Source organism: Thermobia domestica, chromosome 3, assembly GCF_964235325.1.
Source record: "Thermobia domestica chromosome 3, izTheDome1.hap1.1, whole genome shotgun sequence".
In the NCBI taxonomy this organism is placed as follows: domain Eukaryota; kingdom Metazoa; phylum Arthropoda; class Insecta; order Zygentoma; family Lepismatidae; genus Thermobia; species Thermobia domestica.
In genome coordinates, this window is record NC_137456.1 from 134,702,209 (window position 1) to 134,718,155 (window position 15,947).

The 15,947-nt window shown below is 34.8% G+C and overlaps 1 protein-coding gene across 4 annotated transcripts in view; it reads left to right on the plus strand.

Moving 5' to 3' along the window:
- The window catches only part of Oseg6 (intraflagellar transport protein Oseg6), a 138,385-nt gene extending 123,007 nt beyond the window's left edge, over nt 1-15,378 (plus strand). The window contains exons 24-26 of one of the 4 annotated variants that reach the window (XR_014130670.1): nt 4,147-4,223; nt 7,006-7,187; nt 11,243-15,378. Coding sequence is in view for 2 of the 4 variants with exons in the window: in XM_081751732.1 (XP_081607858.1) it covers nt 4,147-4,223; nt 7,006-7,117 (189 nt within the window). In the remaining 2 variants the exon portion in view is untranslated. The remainder of the gene's footprint in view (nt 1-4,146; nt 4,224-7,005; nt 7,188-11,242) is intronic. The other 3 variants (XR_014130669.1, XM_081751732.1, XM_081751733.1) reach the window with 3 other exon arrangements.
- The last annotated feature ends 569 nt before the right edge of the window (nt 15,379-15,947 follow it).

The window sequence follows — 15,947 nt, forward strand, 5'->3', positions numbered from 1 at the left end:
GTTCATTCAAGGAACATTGTATCCCACAATCAGTAGTACGTCTTGAGCAATCAGGCCTTGTTACCATATTTTGATTCCTATTTACGAAATTCCTGCCATCTGCAAATTGGTTTTGTGAGAATCGGCGATAACTATTAATACTACTGAAATTCCTGTTGTTGTTTCTGAAATTCCTAGCTCCATTTCTATAGTTAGGTTGTGTTTGATTTCCGGTACCATTATAACTATTCATTCTATTATTCAGGCTACGGACAGTAGAATCATTTGCAGGTTGTATATCTACATTACGTACAGATACATATTGTGTTTGATTACGTGCATAATTACCCTGACCTCTATCCTGCATCTTATTGTTATTTTGAATTGCAGATTGACTCTCATAACTTTGAGTAAGCATAATTAAGTGATTGAAATTATTGGACTGAGCTGACATTAACAACTGTTGTAGTCTAAATGGCAACAAGATCCTAATCGAAGCTATAATTCGTGATTCAGGATGGTTAGGATTTAATGATCTTAGCTCATGACATGTCGACACTACAAATTCAGTAATACTACGGTGTAACTTAGGATTGTAGTGATTCGTTCTCAAAACAGCATCTCTATTTGCTACCATAAAATCATTTTCGTAGTTTGACAAAAGAGCATTTTTAAAATCTGAATACGAATGAATACTACCTCTAATAGCCTTAAACCACGTTAGGCAAGGTGGCAACAAGATATGGGGTAATAATTTTAAGTATTGAGACTCATTTACACCGATGAGCTCGCATTCATCTTGGAATTTTTCGAGAAATGACCTAGCAGGTATATCTCCTGGCACGCCACTAAACTTGGTGAGCGACTTTACTTCGCTAAACCGTAACCGATTACCTGTGGATGTCTTCGAACCTCTGCTGGAGATGTGTCGGCGCTTGGATATGTGTCTCCCTTGTTCTTCTCTGTCACTACCCTCGGCATCGCTGGATGATCCCTCTAATTCCAATGTTGTTCTTGGATGGTGATCAGGTACCCAACCTGTGGCTATACAAGTATGATGACTCGCACCTTCGGTATCCTGGAATGAAGTTCTGGGAATACATTTTTCTTTGAGGAAATTAACTTCATCTCGCAACACTTTAATATGATTATCATGGACGTTGATAGTTGATTTTAAAACATCCATGGATTCTTCTATTTCTGTACTTCTTTGTACCACCTTTTCTATCTTCTCTTCGTATTTCTCGAATTTTTCCGTCACCTGGAGGTTGATCTGACTTAGTTGATGATACACATGCTCCCATTTGTCTTCATTACGTTGACTTAATTTCGCTAGTTTTTCATCAAAGTCCTGGGCTAACTGGGTTAATTTCTGGTCCAATATTTCTTGAATTTGTTCCGATTGATTTTTCATCTGTTGACCCAAATCTTTTAGGATATCAACCAAATTGTCACTCGAAGTTGATTTGGGATATACATTCTGTTCACCAGTCATGTTATTACTTTCAGTACTCATATTCATATTTCGCCTAATTATTTTTCCACTTCGCAATTTTGTAATGTGTTGAAATGCCGTTTTTACTGATCTTCGAAACGACACTTATACAACTCCCGTGGTGAGGCACCAATTTTTGTAAGACGTCACTGGTTCGTTTTATCTTAAAAGTTAATCTTCCTAATAATTTACACGCCTTGTATCACTTTCTTAACTGTCGTTTAATACTTGATCACTTGTAAGCGTACATAATCGACTTTTCTACACAAGATGTCTACGTATTAGTACAGTTATTTATGTCGTTACTATAGAAACATCAACACTTATTTTTGTTACTGATTACATAAATAATAATCTCTATATATCTTTCTTTCTCTTTTATACGTTATAATGTTCACATAATTCGCCTCTGATCCCCTTTCTGAGAATAGGCACAGATTGCCAATGAAACATACAACGTTAGCGTTGTATAGTGTTGTCCTGTAACAGGAGTACCCTTCTGCGATTCATAAGTACTGGCTCCAGACTTTTGAGTTTTTCTTGAACACGGCTCAACTGCTGACAGTATACAGTAACATTGATGTTCTGATCAGCTGGTAGCAGTTACCGATGCACAATGCCGCGAGCAGTCCACCAAACACAGGAGGACCTTCTTCTGGTGCAGTGCTGGTTTTGGCTGTTTTAGAACCGGTTAGTGGGATGGTAACCAATGATGACGGTACCGTGAAGCTTCGTACAGGACCCACTTCTCATCACATGTCAACACGCTGTCCATAAATGGCTTCTTCCTCAAACGAGACAACAAAGAAACACAGTTGTCTGCTCGCGTTGTCTTCTGGCTCGCAGTCAAATCATGGTGACCCATCGACCCAACTTTTAGTGCTTCCGAAGTTGATGGAGGTGCTGCCGAATGGTTCCTCCACTCACACAGAATGGTAGTCCCAGTTCCTCATATGTCTGGCCAGTGTTCGTCTCAATTGCTGCCTGAAGATCTTCATTTTGTACATATATTGGTCTTCCGACACGTGGTGCGTCTTCGAGTGTTTCGTCGCCGTCCTTAAACCACCGCTGTACTGTCCGCCTAATCACGATACTATCATGAAAGGCCTGGCATATCTTGCGTCCCACTGCAGCAACGTTTGACCCCAGTTTGAACTCGTACAGCATACACGCCCTTATGACGCTCTGTGGAGGTCCCATGTTCACTGTCCTTACGCAAGTTCACGATGTAACTGAACTGCCACAACAAGGTAGTATGTTGGATATACCCACACCAACAACTGACCTTCGCCTTATTTCCATTCGCATTCAACTTACGGTGTGAGTTCTAACTGAACACAGACCTCCACAAAAAGTGACAGAACTTTCTTGGTTACTTTATATTTAATAAAATTTGTAAAATGCGGATGCAGCATAACACAATGTGCTACCCTACAGTGCGTATGCAAAAGGCAAATGCTTGTACTGATTGTAGAGATACAAGTTGGAATTCTGTGGAAGTTGACATGGATGATGATTGAGAAAAAAGTGATCCCGTATTGGGTCACCTTCCTCGGCCTACATCTCAGTGGATGTTGTACATCTTACACACAAATGTGGAAGGAATGTAATAACGAGTCTTTTGTTACGCCGCTGTACACACAGTGTTGCCAGAGATAAAATATTTTCGGAAAAAATTGAGTGTTTTGTGATTTTTTAAAATTTCTTCTTCTTCTTCTTCTGGTCGTTGGGCAAAATGGGAAACAATGTTACATCGTTGGAATCTACGTTCCATAAGCTTTACAAAGATATATTACTGATTACTCTATGTTAATTAGGAGGGACACAGGAGGCGCGTAAGTAAGACTTTGCGAATAGTTAGTAACACATGGCGGCCATGTTGGAAAATGGTAACTGGCCAAACACTGAAAGACCAGGTAGTTCGAGAAAGAAAGTGAATAGTGTTTATAATTTAAGACCTGCTTATAATATAACAGTGACTGATAGTTTAGTTTCCTAGGAGGTTGTGTATGCTATTGTTTCTGCCCATTTAGTCATTCCGTATATAAATATTTCCAGAAGGTTGATTCAGGCTGAGAAACTTATCAGAAAGAAGACAGGGCTTCTACTTAACAGTGTTTTCTGTACCAAATGTAATACGATTAAAAAAAAAAAAAAAAGTCTCAATATATGTAATACGATGAACCAGGTGAAGAAAAGGCTGGGTGTGAGGGGAGAGCGGAGGCGAACACTCGTACACAAAAGGTGCGTGTAGATTTTAACAGACGTTCTTGAAGAAATAACGTCCAGAAAACGCTTACTCCTCTTGTTTTCCTTCTTTTTTTTCTTTCTTCGATTTTAATCTACTTGCTTCTGTGCATTCCTTTTATTATAATATTGAAGAAAACTACATTTTGAACATGTGTTACAGACTGTTAAATATGACTGCATACATTCATATTTGGCATTCAGCTTTTATTTCGCTTTATCGTAGTATATCAGAAATTCTTCTAGCAGGTCAGTGCAAACATTGTACTGTAAGTATCCAAGTCCAGTAAACACCCTGTTTATGTATACGAGAGTAATTTTGAATATTTGATTACTCAGGGTCTTATTCATTTTGCTCTAAGTGCACTTTTGTAACCGAAGTAGTTACACTTTGTGAGGATTACATAATGTTAATTTATTTTCAGGGACGCCACATTGTGAAAGAAGATCTAACATCGTGTCCATTTTGTGATTTTCCTGCTTTGTACTCTGAATTCAGAATGTAAGTAACCTTTTCGTGTGACGTCTAATGTGAACATGATTTCAAAATAAGCATTTCTGTATTCTGAAAGTGTATATTAGTATAAGTACAACTTTTCTAATTGTGTGTGTGTGTGTGTGTGTGTGTGCGGATATATATATATATATAAGAAGAATTCAAAAAGTAAAGGCACATTTGAGAAAAGTTGTACTTATTCTAATGATAGAAAACTGAAACATACCTTATGTTTCTACGTAACCTTCCTGGACTTCAATGCACTTTTCCTAACGTTTCACAAGTTTTTTTTTTGATTCCGTCAGAAAAAAAGTTTTCCGGTTGCATCTGTAACCAATTTTGCACCGCATCAATAACTAGCTAATGGTTGATGTTTAAATTTCTTAACTTTTGGTGATGATGGGTGTTTCCAAACCACGCTCGCAGCCTTATTTTCCGGGTCGAGATGATGTACCCAAGTTCCTCAGCCGTTGAGGTCGATGGCCTGCCGGATCTTTTCATCGTCACATAAATAAGTTCTTTCCTGTTTGAAACGCTCTATCCATACGTAGATCTTTCTTCGCGATAAACAGCTGTCACCATACTGTGCCTGCATTTGGCGAATAATGTCCGCAGGTTTCATACCTTCCGCATACAAAAAGCGAATCACTGCTCTCACTTCCTCCTTGGTGCAGATCGCCAATGGAGTTGCCATGTTTAACGGTCTACTACACTCCAACGACTAATGCAGGAATACAAGCGACACGTTGTCTCAAAATGTTGCCAACTACACTCACTAAGCGCTGGGTACTAGCAGTGTTGCCAATCCCTGGAAAGAGAAATTGCAAATGGGCCTTTACTTTTTGATAGTTAAAATTGATATGTAGGAAAAGATTCGTCACATGTACTAATGTAAGTATAGAATATGACAGTGAAATGAAATAAAATTTCTAGTTTTACGTCCCATTTTATGCTCTTTAGGCTAAAGAAAATGGATGATTGATGACAGTGAATTATCATGAAATATTAGTGGAAGAATAATATGGGAAGAAATAGGTAAACCCCTGAAAACCCAGAAAGACGATGTCATCCATCACAAACTCATTTGACCTAGGATCAAACCAGGGCCTCCTCGCATCAGAGGTGAGCATTCTGTTACTGAGTCACCGTGCCCTCAAAATATGACAGTGAGAATACTTAAGCAGAGGCTGTCAAATCTACATTCGAAACTATATGTATATCCTATTAGGCAAACTACAAATTGAAGATAGTATATTTTACTACAACAACACAAAAGTAAAAATCCCTTTGGAAAGGCCAGTATTTTTGCCTTTAGTATGGAAAACCTGAGTTCAATTCTTGGCGGAAACATGTCATTTGGAATCCATGTAAATTTCAGGTCCACGTCTTAGCAACTTCAATCCCAAAAGAGCACGTAAATAATTTCAGTCTTGAAGCACATCCTTTCATAATTTATTATCAAGAAGTCTAATATGTATCTTCCCTCACATTGAGTTTCACTTCATATTTTTTCTTGTTTGAGTGTTCTGCCTGAAAGTAGGTTCTGGTCCATTTATCCTACTGTAGTTAGGTGTGGTCACTAAGCCAGTTATGCGAGAATAGGATGGTGAGTTCCTTTCCCCTGTGATTCAAAATGGGATATGGCAAGCTGGTGATTACGAATTGGTTTAGAATTAGGGTTAGGGATACCACGTATGCAAAAACTATGTAAATATGGATTCGTTACACATTCTGCCATTCTTGTACACATCTTTTAATATTCTTCCAATATAAAGCACTGTTGCCTTACGCGCTCAAGACGCCAGAATCTTCACAGAGAATTTCCGAACAAGGGCGATCCAATATCTAAACCAGGGATGATAGATCTACCACATAGAACCTATTCGTAGAGTGCTAAATACACACCAAATACTGTTCTTTGCTACCCTCTACCGTTTTCGTTGTATGGGAATATATCAGCCTAAAACCGGAAATAATTAAATCTACCATTTCAATAAAAGAACAAGGGCGGAAATCAAACCTCTTCTTAGAACATTAAATCTACAACAAAATATTTCGCTCTATTGGAATCTAATATTGGAATCAGAAATGTTAAATATAATGTTTCTCATTTCGATAGAGGAATAAGAATATTTCTGATTGTCTCGTACCGTTTTGATCTGTGGGAATCAGTATTGGTATTGGAATCGAAAGTGATTTTTTCTTCCACTTCCGTTTTCAATAGAGAAATAAGGGCGGAGCTGAAAATTAGAAATGCATTCAAATAGAGATATCGTCAGGTTGTAAGGAATTAACAGAATTCGTAAATTGGTTTCTATAATTTAACATACAATTATTATTATTATTATTATTAAAGCTGGATATGTTCTCGGACAAATTTAAATAAATACGAATTTTCATAATAACTGTATTTTTAAATTTATACTTGTTCTCGTAAAATTAGATGCATATTTCAAAGAACCTGCTTCATAAATCTCAAACAGGAAAGTAACACAGTGTTCGGCTTTTGCCTATAAGTTTCGTCAGATGTTTAAAAAGTTTAAGTGGAAAAAAGTAGGCGTACAACAGAGATACTATGTGTTATTTTAAGTGATTGTTTCTTAACTTTAACTGTTAATGGAAAATTAGAGTGCCGTGTGCAATTATCTGTTCTATCATTGTTGACTTTAACTTCTGTGATAGCTGCTAGTACTTAAAGAAATCGTTAATTGCAGTACAAATCGATCAGAATATTTAAGTATGACTCACCTTATTTTTTCATTGCATGGTATTTTATTTCGTTTTACAGAATCGTGGAAAGCGGAGAAGCGTGTCCCATGTGTGGTGAGAAAGTAGAATCTCAGCAAATAAGGCAGCTCCGTGATGCAAAACCGTATTTATTTCCTGAAGGAGAAGAGTGATATTCTGGTCGGTAAGGAATAAGGAAACAAAGAAAAAGAAACCGACCATAAGTGGGATTAATAGTATATGGTATTCATAACATATTATGTCAGATAAATTCCTTATAAGTTACTAATAGAGTAGAAAACAATTCATTTTCACATGAATAAGTATATTAAGCAATATAAAAGAACTGACTAGAATTAAGGCCATTTTGAAATTACAATATGATGAATTCCCATGTAATTTGTACTAGGTTTGAGATTTTGTCGGTACATTTTGGAAAGAATGCGTTATTTAAAGTATCAGACATTTTATAGTTTCATTAAGATTTAAGATAATTTCAAATATAGGACTCTTTTACGTTTTACGCACAGAACCAGTACTTCTAATGTAAAGAATCGACTTAATAATTGTCAATATGAAAATTATATTATTCTAAAATCACACCTGAATTTACTATAATACTTTTATCTGACAACCCGTAGACATCTTCAGCGGTATGAAGTTAAGAATTCTTATAAAACTTAAAATATTTTACTAATGTACAAAATACGCAATGCAGCTAATAATTAATGAACCTTAACCTTAAGCAACTAGTAACAGGTAACCAATAAAGTGAAGTTTAGATTTTTTTATCGACACTATTCTCATTTCATTTTTCATCAATTTTAAAAGTACTCTTCCTCTTAGTATTCAAAGTAATTGCGTTTAAATCTTGAATTACTTGTAGCCAAAACTTTTTATGAATGTTACAAATATCGATATCCAATTCCTACTACAACATCTAAGTCTCTATTTAATTCTAATTTTGTGATTTTCATGAAGAAGTTTAGCTGGAATGTACAAAGAAAGAGAAAGAAAAAAAAACGAATATAAGAAAATATAAAAAGACAAAAACATAGTCGCAATTCAGTACAGACCAGGAAAGAAATATTGAAGAAAACAAACAAAGAAAATACTATATGGACTAAGAAAGAATACGAAGGAACAAGGAAGAGCCCATAACCAATAGCAATAGCGCTAATTTCAACCCATTCCCTTCAGTCATTTCCAGCTAAGTACTTTAGTATCACCTTGTATATATGTCATGCGTGATTTCAGTCTGTATTGTATACGAATGTTGTGGTTTAGTAAAACTGTAAAAGAAATCCGTAGACCGTAGGGAAGAAAGAAAGTTCCATGCAACGAAAAAACTGGAATGTGGAAACTTTTTTTTTTTTCGCTGTGTATTTATTACTATCCAAATCATTTTATGTTTTACTTTTCGGTTTGTGAAGAAGACTGATACAGTTTTAGCCGGGCTTAGCTTTATTTTCCATTTATTGCAGTAATTTTCTAACTCAAGCAAGTACGGTTGTAGTTTGCTATTAGTATGACTATCTCCTGTGACGACGCATACACGGCAGTGTCATCTGCGAAGAATGCTGTGTTCACTACTTGGCTGGTCGATATGTTGGCTGTGTATAGATAAAATAGGGTGGAACTTAGTATTGAACTTTGAGGGGTTCCTGCTTTTATTATTATTATTATTATTATTATTATTATTATTATTATTATTATTATTATTATTATTATTATTATTATTATTATTATTATTATTATTATTATTATTATTATTATTTCGCCTTGTACACCACTGAGAGGGGCGTATTTCTTAAGTATAAGTTATTAGTGTGACAAACGAATTAGCAAGTTCTTACTTGATAAGTTTGTACATTACTCCTGTGTGCTGTACCTTGTTGAATGCATTCTTCACGTCAAGAAACACTGCACCTGAGCGCTTGTTTTTGTGTTGAAGTACTCTGTGACGTGCTTGATTTCTGGTATTAGTTGCTGGTCGTACTGTGTTTGTTCCTAAAACGAATTGTTAGCTTGGAAGGATGTCCCTACGTTCGATTTCAGGTAGCATTCTTTTTAGGATAAGTTTTTCCACCAGTTTTCCCATAGTGTTTCGTAATCTTATGGTTCTGTAATTTTGTGGAAAAAGTTTAATTTTTCCCGGTTTTGAGAACATGATTACCTTTGCATTTTTCTGTTGTTGGGTAAAATACATTTTCTTGAACATGGCGTTAACAATAACGGCGAGTGCTTGTAATGCTGCTACTGGCAACTTTTAACCTAATAATTAATCTGAAGCATTTAAGTACTGGCAAGAAAAAGGCGGAATGTGATTGGTCGATGGAGACGTCCAATCAGCATTGGTCTATAGCCTCATTCTGATTGGTCGGTTGTCAGTTTTTAGGCTTATCGTGATCGGTTGTTTTGTTTTTATTTTGTTCTAGTTGATGAAACTCATTAGGATGATCTGTAGAACGGTGTTCCTGTTAATAATATTACCTTCTTTCAGTATTGCTATTGCTTCCTTGACTTTCCTGTCCTAGTAGCCTGAACACTTGGCTAGCAAAGTGGTTCCTGAAAAAGAGATGAAATTGCCGCCAGTTACACTATATTCAATTTAGAAAAGTGTTCACACGTTCTATATAAAATAAAATGTTTTCGTACGAAGTATGCATTAAACACCAGACTCAGCATCTGGGAGCGAAGATGAGTGGGAATATGAATATATATAAAAAGCAGGGTGGGAAGATTAATGGTGGAGAAAATAAAATTGAGTGAATTGAAAATATAGTTTATTACTGGGAGTTTAATTTCTATTTTGAGTACAGAGATTATATGAGACGTGGGACTACAATTCGATTTGGAATCCGAACCACATGAGCTCCCACGGGCATCGAATTATGCATCTTCCATAGCAGAAGCGAAGCTTCTAACGAGAGACCTCTGTAGATTAAAAGGGGTTGAAAAAATAATGATAGCTTTCACTGTTACAATCATTCACCATTAGTAACGAATAAAATTATTATCATGGACATTACCGTCATTGTTAATAATAACCGAAGCCATAGAAAAGAAGCAAGATAATATCAAATTAGAGAATGACTCTATGTGTGGTTTAATCTGAGTTCACGATTGACGAACATACCAAAAATGTATGAGTGTTTCCATCTCATTCTGAAATAAGGAAATATATTTTGATGGAAGATTTTTTTTTTTTTTTTTTTTTTTAAGTTTATTCATTTGTGATTTAAGATCGGCCAAGGAAGAAGAACTCAGCAAATGATAGATTGTGAGATGGAACTATAGAAGTGTTTAAATATTGTTCTCATGTTTACAGTAAATAGCTAAACTGTTTAGATGGAAATTGGTCTCTTCAAATTATAAGAGAAATTTAGATGTTCCTTTAATGATTTAGTTCAGCAAATTATGTTTGTAGCATTGATCATAAGGAATGACATCAAAATTTGAACCTTTTTATTTTAGACCTGGGGGTACAGTAGCGTAGTGGTAAAGCGTTCACTTCTGGTGCGAAGGGTTTCTGGTTTGATCTCGGGTCACGGAGCTTGTAGTGGACAACAGCGTATCTGTGGATTTTCTTAGGGTTCTCCCGTTTCTTCTCACATTTCCACAAGTTTTTTTAATAATTCAGGGTATCTATCGGTCACGAAAGTCATGAAAAAGTCACAAAATCAGAAAACGGTCATGAAAGTCAAGAAATTTAGCTTTTGGGTCACGTTTATTGTTATTTGTACAAATATATGTATAGACTGCAAAATTTTGTTTTATAAAACGTCAAAATTCACTTCCAAAAATTTCTTTAGTTGGTTTTAGACGCTACCAAATCGCAAGGAAAGCACGCTTGCATGCATGCATGAAAATTCGTCTCAATTTGCACCCAAATTCGCTCTTGAGAATGTTACTAAATTTTATGATTTGGGAAAGAAAAGGTCACGAAAAAGTTACGAAATTTCATTTTGGAATTTTAGTAGACACCTTATAATCATTCACTTTCATCAATCATTCTTCTCATTAGCCTACAGGGCATAACTACGACTTAACACAGAAAGATTATGCTTCATTTTCTTTTAGACCTGTCATTTTGAAAGAGGATTAATTAGAATAGGCAGTAAGATAATAATAAACTCAATAGAAAATTGGGAGAGTACTTTCACTTATAAATCATTTTGTGTGTGCATATTTTATTATTATTATTATTATTATTATTATTATTATTATTATTATTATTATTATTATTATTATTATTATTTGTATGTGACTATAAGTTCTGGTATCTTTTTCTACAGCAAAAGAAGATTTAGCTGCATTACTTTGACTAGCTTTATCAAGGACTTCTGTGATAGTATTCCGTCCATTACATTGAACGAAGAAAGAACATATCATGAGAATAAACTTTGATAATAATAATACATTATACTGTATAAGAAATTAGTAAAACTTAACACGAATTATAGTTGTTTTTACATTGCATTGCGTTCGATTCGTTCAGATGTGAGTACCTGCATGGAGTTTAAGATGGAAAGAAGAAAAAAAGAAAAATACTAGATTTATCACGATGTTCTTTGACCGATGTTGTTACTGTAAAGATGTTTGTACACGTATATTTGATACATATATGTGAGTTTAAGAGAGATACTTTAAGTTATTAATATTTAGAAAATACGGACTGTTCATGCTCGTTATTTTAGGAAAATACCTTTTTCTTATATACAAAATAATTTGTAAAATTTCGTTGAAACGTCACGAAAAGTCAAAAGGTTGTATTAAAAAGATAGTATTGTAAAGTTAATTTAAGGTGCAGCAGTATATTTAACAGATCATGAAGTTTTAATTATATTAGTGAATATTGAACCGAGAAGAAACTGCTATTTAAAATAATTTATTGCATATCTTCTGAATAAATGAAATACGAACTCTTCACTACTGCTTCTTTGTTCGGGCCATGTAATTTTAAAATTTAAATGAGTAAATAAACTCGTCACTAAGTAAAGTGCACGGAGTACGCGAAGTGCACAGATTTTCAAGAGTAATGTAGTAGATTTTTACCTTAAACTGCCAGATCATTTTATAATATAAAGCTACAACGAGGGTCTTCGTAGTACACTTTCTCAGCTGTACATTTCCTCAGTTTGCTGTCTTATCTTTGTCTGAAATATATATGTGCTAATTCATTTTAACGTAGTTTTCACAGTTTTCCTATCTTTTTTTTTTTTTTTCATTATATGGATTGGTTCTTCTTTTTGATTGTAAATCTGCTGAAATTCGTGTGAAACAAGTTGTCATTGGTTTTCATTTTTGACTTATCCTAAAATAAACCAAATTTTCGAATGTTAATTGCATTTCATGTGCTGGGTGAATTATTGGGGAATTTCACGCGCAAAATTTGAAGAAGCCACTATAGTAACTTTATTTATTTATTTTATTTTTATTTATTTATTTATTTTTTTTATTATTTATTTATTTTTTTTTTAATGTGCAAACTAGAATTTTACTACGCATCTAATATATCATCTAGTAGGAGAATGCAATTTATGGCCGATATTTATAAACCTATAAGGAATTTTAAGTAAATCGAAAGTGGCTGTACTTTTGCTTGTGTACGTTTACGGACATTAAATATGTTTGTTGTCAAGGCTAGTTGAAAGAATTTGAATATAAAAATGATAGAATCTTACTTTTCGTAACTTCCGGGCAAAGTGTTGTGTAATTTAATTCTTAGTGTTTAAATAAAATTTATTGATGCTATAAATAAATACAGCTTCTTGAAAGTTTTAAATTCTGGGAAATATGTTAGGGATTTTGAATCACCATACGTGTGTGCAGGATTGGCGGGCGGCAGAAAAACAGAGGCCTTTGTGGGATTCAGAGTGAACCCCTCCTCTCATTTTGAACTGTTTCGTTTGAATTATTTGTTTGAAAGTTTATTAAAGAAGTAGAATCAAAGTTTTTAGAAGACGAAACAAGTACTGTGGAAAATTTCGTAATGTAGACAAAAATTTTAAATGTCTGTCTATGTTATATAAGTTAAGGATTTCTTATGTATTCTGTGGTGAGAACATTGTAATTCGAACATATTGCTGTAATGCAACATTAGTAGTTTATAATAAGTTCTGAAGTACGAAACGAATCGAGAGAAACCTTTATGATATACATACAGTCTGTTACAAAATAACTGCACCACCTACGAAAAATCTATACATTTTGTGAATGTTTATATATATTATGAAAGATATTAATAGGAATGGTTTCAAATTATTTCTCATACATCGTTTGGTGTTTTATCTACTGCCTATATAGAGACAAAAAATTCAAATACAATATATTACATAATACTATGCTACAAATTGTCATTATTACAAAAAATGTGAATATAATTGTTTTCATGTACTTTGTATGAACGCATGTTAACATCTCATTAATGAACAAGAATTGAATGCGAGCTTTTTTGAACAGTTTTGTTAAGTGTATAAAAGCCATAACTGTGTATATACCTCATTCAGTACTTTGTATGTTTCCCATATGCAGCTTTCAATGATGCCAACCTACTTGGCATGCTGTATACGAGAGATTGGCACAAGGATTCGTCTAACTCATGGAACCACACTTGCACCAGAGCTTCAATAAGCTCCTTCCTTGTTTGAAAGCACTTCCCTGAAAGCTTGCGGGACATGATATGCCATAAATTTTCAATAGGATTCATGTCTGGAGAGTTAGGTGGCCACCACAACCTTTGGATATGCATGTCTGCAAACCACTTCTTAACCACAGCAGCTCTGTGACACGGCGCATTATCATCTTGAAATATGAAGTAATCTAAGTTTTTGCCTGAGAAATGATCCCTTGCTGTTGATAGAAGTTTACGGCTTAAAATGTCCATGTAATACTGTGCGTTAACTGACCTGTTGCAAATTTCTAATCTTCCGACACCTTTCGACGTGAAACAGCCCCACACCATTACACTCTCACCAAACTTTTTTGTCGGTGATATACAGTCGCTATTAAGTTCTTCCCCACTTCTCATCCATAGGCGGACGCCACTGTCATTCCCAAGCACCCTAAACTTTTTCTCATCGGAGAAAATCACATGTTCCCATTCTTCAACACCCCACGCTTCGTACATGGTAAGAAAGTGTTTCCTGGCTCTTACGTGATTTCTGTTAAGTATCGGCTTCTTTCTAGGTGTTTTCTTCCTAACCCCTTGTTCTTTTAGCCGTCTGACAACTGTCACGTAGCTTACGCTAACACCTGTATCATCGGACACAGTTTGAGCAATTTGTCGTGAAGATGATGCTCTGTTTGTCAGAGCTAGGCTCTTTATTTTTCTGTCTACACGAGGGCTTGTTTTTCGCCTTCGACCACATTTGTCTCTCAAAGAGGACTTGTTATACATTGTTTGCTTTTTAATAACTCTACCAACCGTTGTATGATGCAGTTCAAGTTGTTTTGCAATTTGACGTTGCGAAATGCCACGATAGTTCAACGCCAAAATCTTCCCTTGTTTACGAGGGGATGTGTCATTCAGTATTTTACCCATTTTTAGTATGTAATCACACTAACTATTGAGGAACAAACACAAAGCACTAAATATCATATACAAATTATAAACAACAATCCACAAGCCCAAAAGGTCACGTATGGAAGAAATTTTCATTAACAACGATCAGCGGATTACCATTCACTTGCGCATACATGAGGCAGCCATTTGCATAGTGAATGCACTGCCACCTGTTGAGCAAAGATCACACAAAATCCATGAGTAGTAATAAACAAAAACACATCAAAATGCAATGGCTAACAAGTGTATGATACGTTAAGCCCCTTTAGAGATAAAATTAATTAACAATTTTCTAAGGAAAATTAAAACCTTGAAATTTTAGCAGGTGGTGCAGTTATTTTGTAACAGACTGTATACAGAGAAAATTACTCTTTAGCATAATAAAATGGTTTACAGAATAAACTAGTAGAATCTTATTTCGGTTTGTGGGCATGTTTATTTATTTATAGATGATAGAGGTACAATTTTTACCTCCAATTTTCAAATTTGCATGAACGTCATCCTAGTATACATCACTTCAATAATGCGAGAATAGAAAAGTGTTTCAGCTTTTTTGACTTAAGGAAGTTAAGAACAGTCTTTTCAGTGATCAGTAGTTTTATCTCAGGGTAACTTTTTTTTAGCAGTTCTTAAAGGCCATAAGTGTGACATAATCGCTGTAATTTTCTAATGTATTAAGGAGATGTACCAAAGATATGTCTTTTGTCTTAAACAAGAAACAAATTGTACCTTTTTCTTTGTTGGAATGTACGAATGTTCTTTTTAATTTTTCTAAAAAATGTATATATACATATTATTTATTTTTTAGAGAATCTTGTTGTTGAATTAGAAACTGTGATACAAATAAAAGATCTCATCCGTGAATAACGAGTGTTTATTATTAAACAAAGTGGCGCACGATATGCGATATTATTTGTTTCTTGTGATTAATTTATTTATACAAACAAAGTGTTCAATACAATGGAGCACAGGAAGCATTAGCGTGTGGAAAATTACTGAAAAAGCAATAGTTTGTAGTATTAACATAATAGAATCAACTTACACAATATGAGTAAGCAGGGGTGTCATTTAGGGAGGGCAGGAAGGAGCAATTGCCCCCCTCCCCCAAGAGTTTGAGAAATACATAAACTTTAATCGAGTATCTAATAATATACTAGTACAAAGCGTGAAAGTCTTGTGATGGTGGTGTTCTTGCCCCTCCCCCCCTCATCAAGCGAACTCTAAAATGACATCTCTGTAAGTAAGGTGGCGATGCATGAAAGATGCTGTTCAGCAGAGCTCCCAAATAGTGCTGCTATTTATCGAAACGCAAAATATTGGATTGACACAAAGATGTTCCCGTACTCACATCACAACTCGGTAAACAGCTATAGGAAAACAGTACACCAAAATTTTTGACGGAAGAAAGCATGAAATATAATAATAGTACAAAGTCT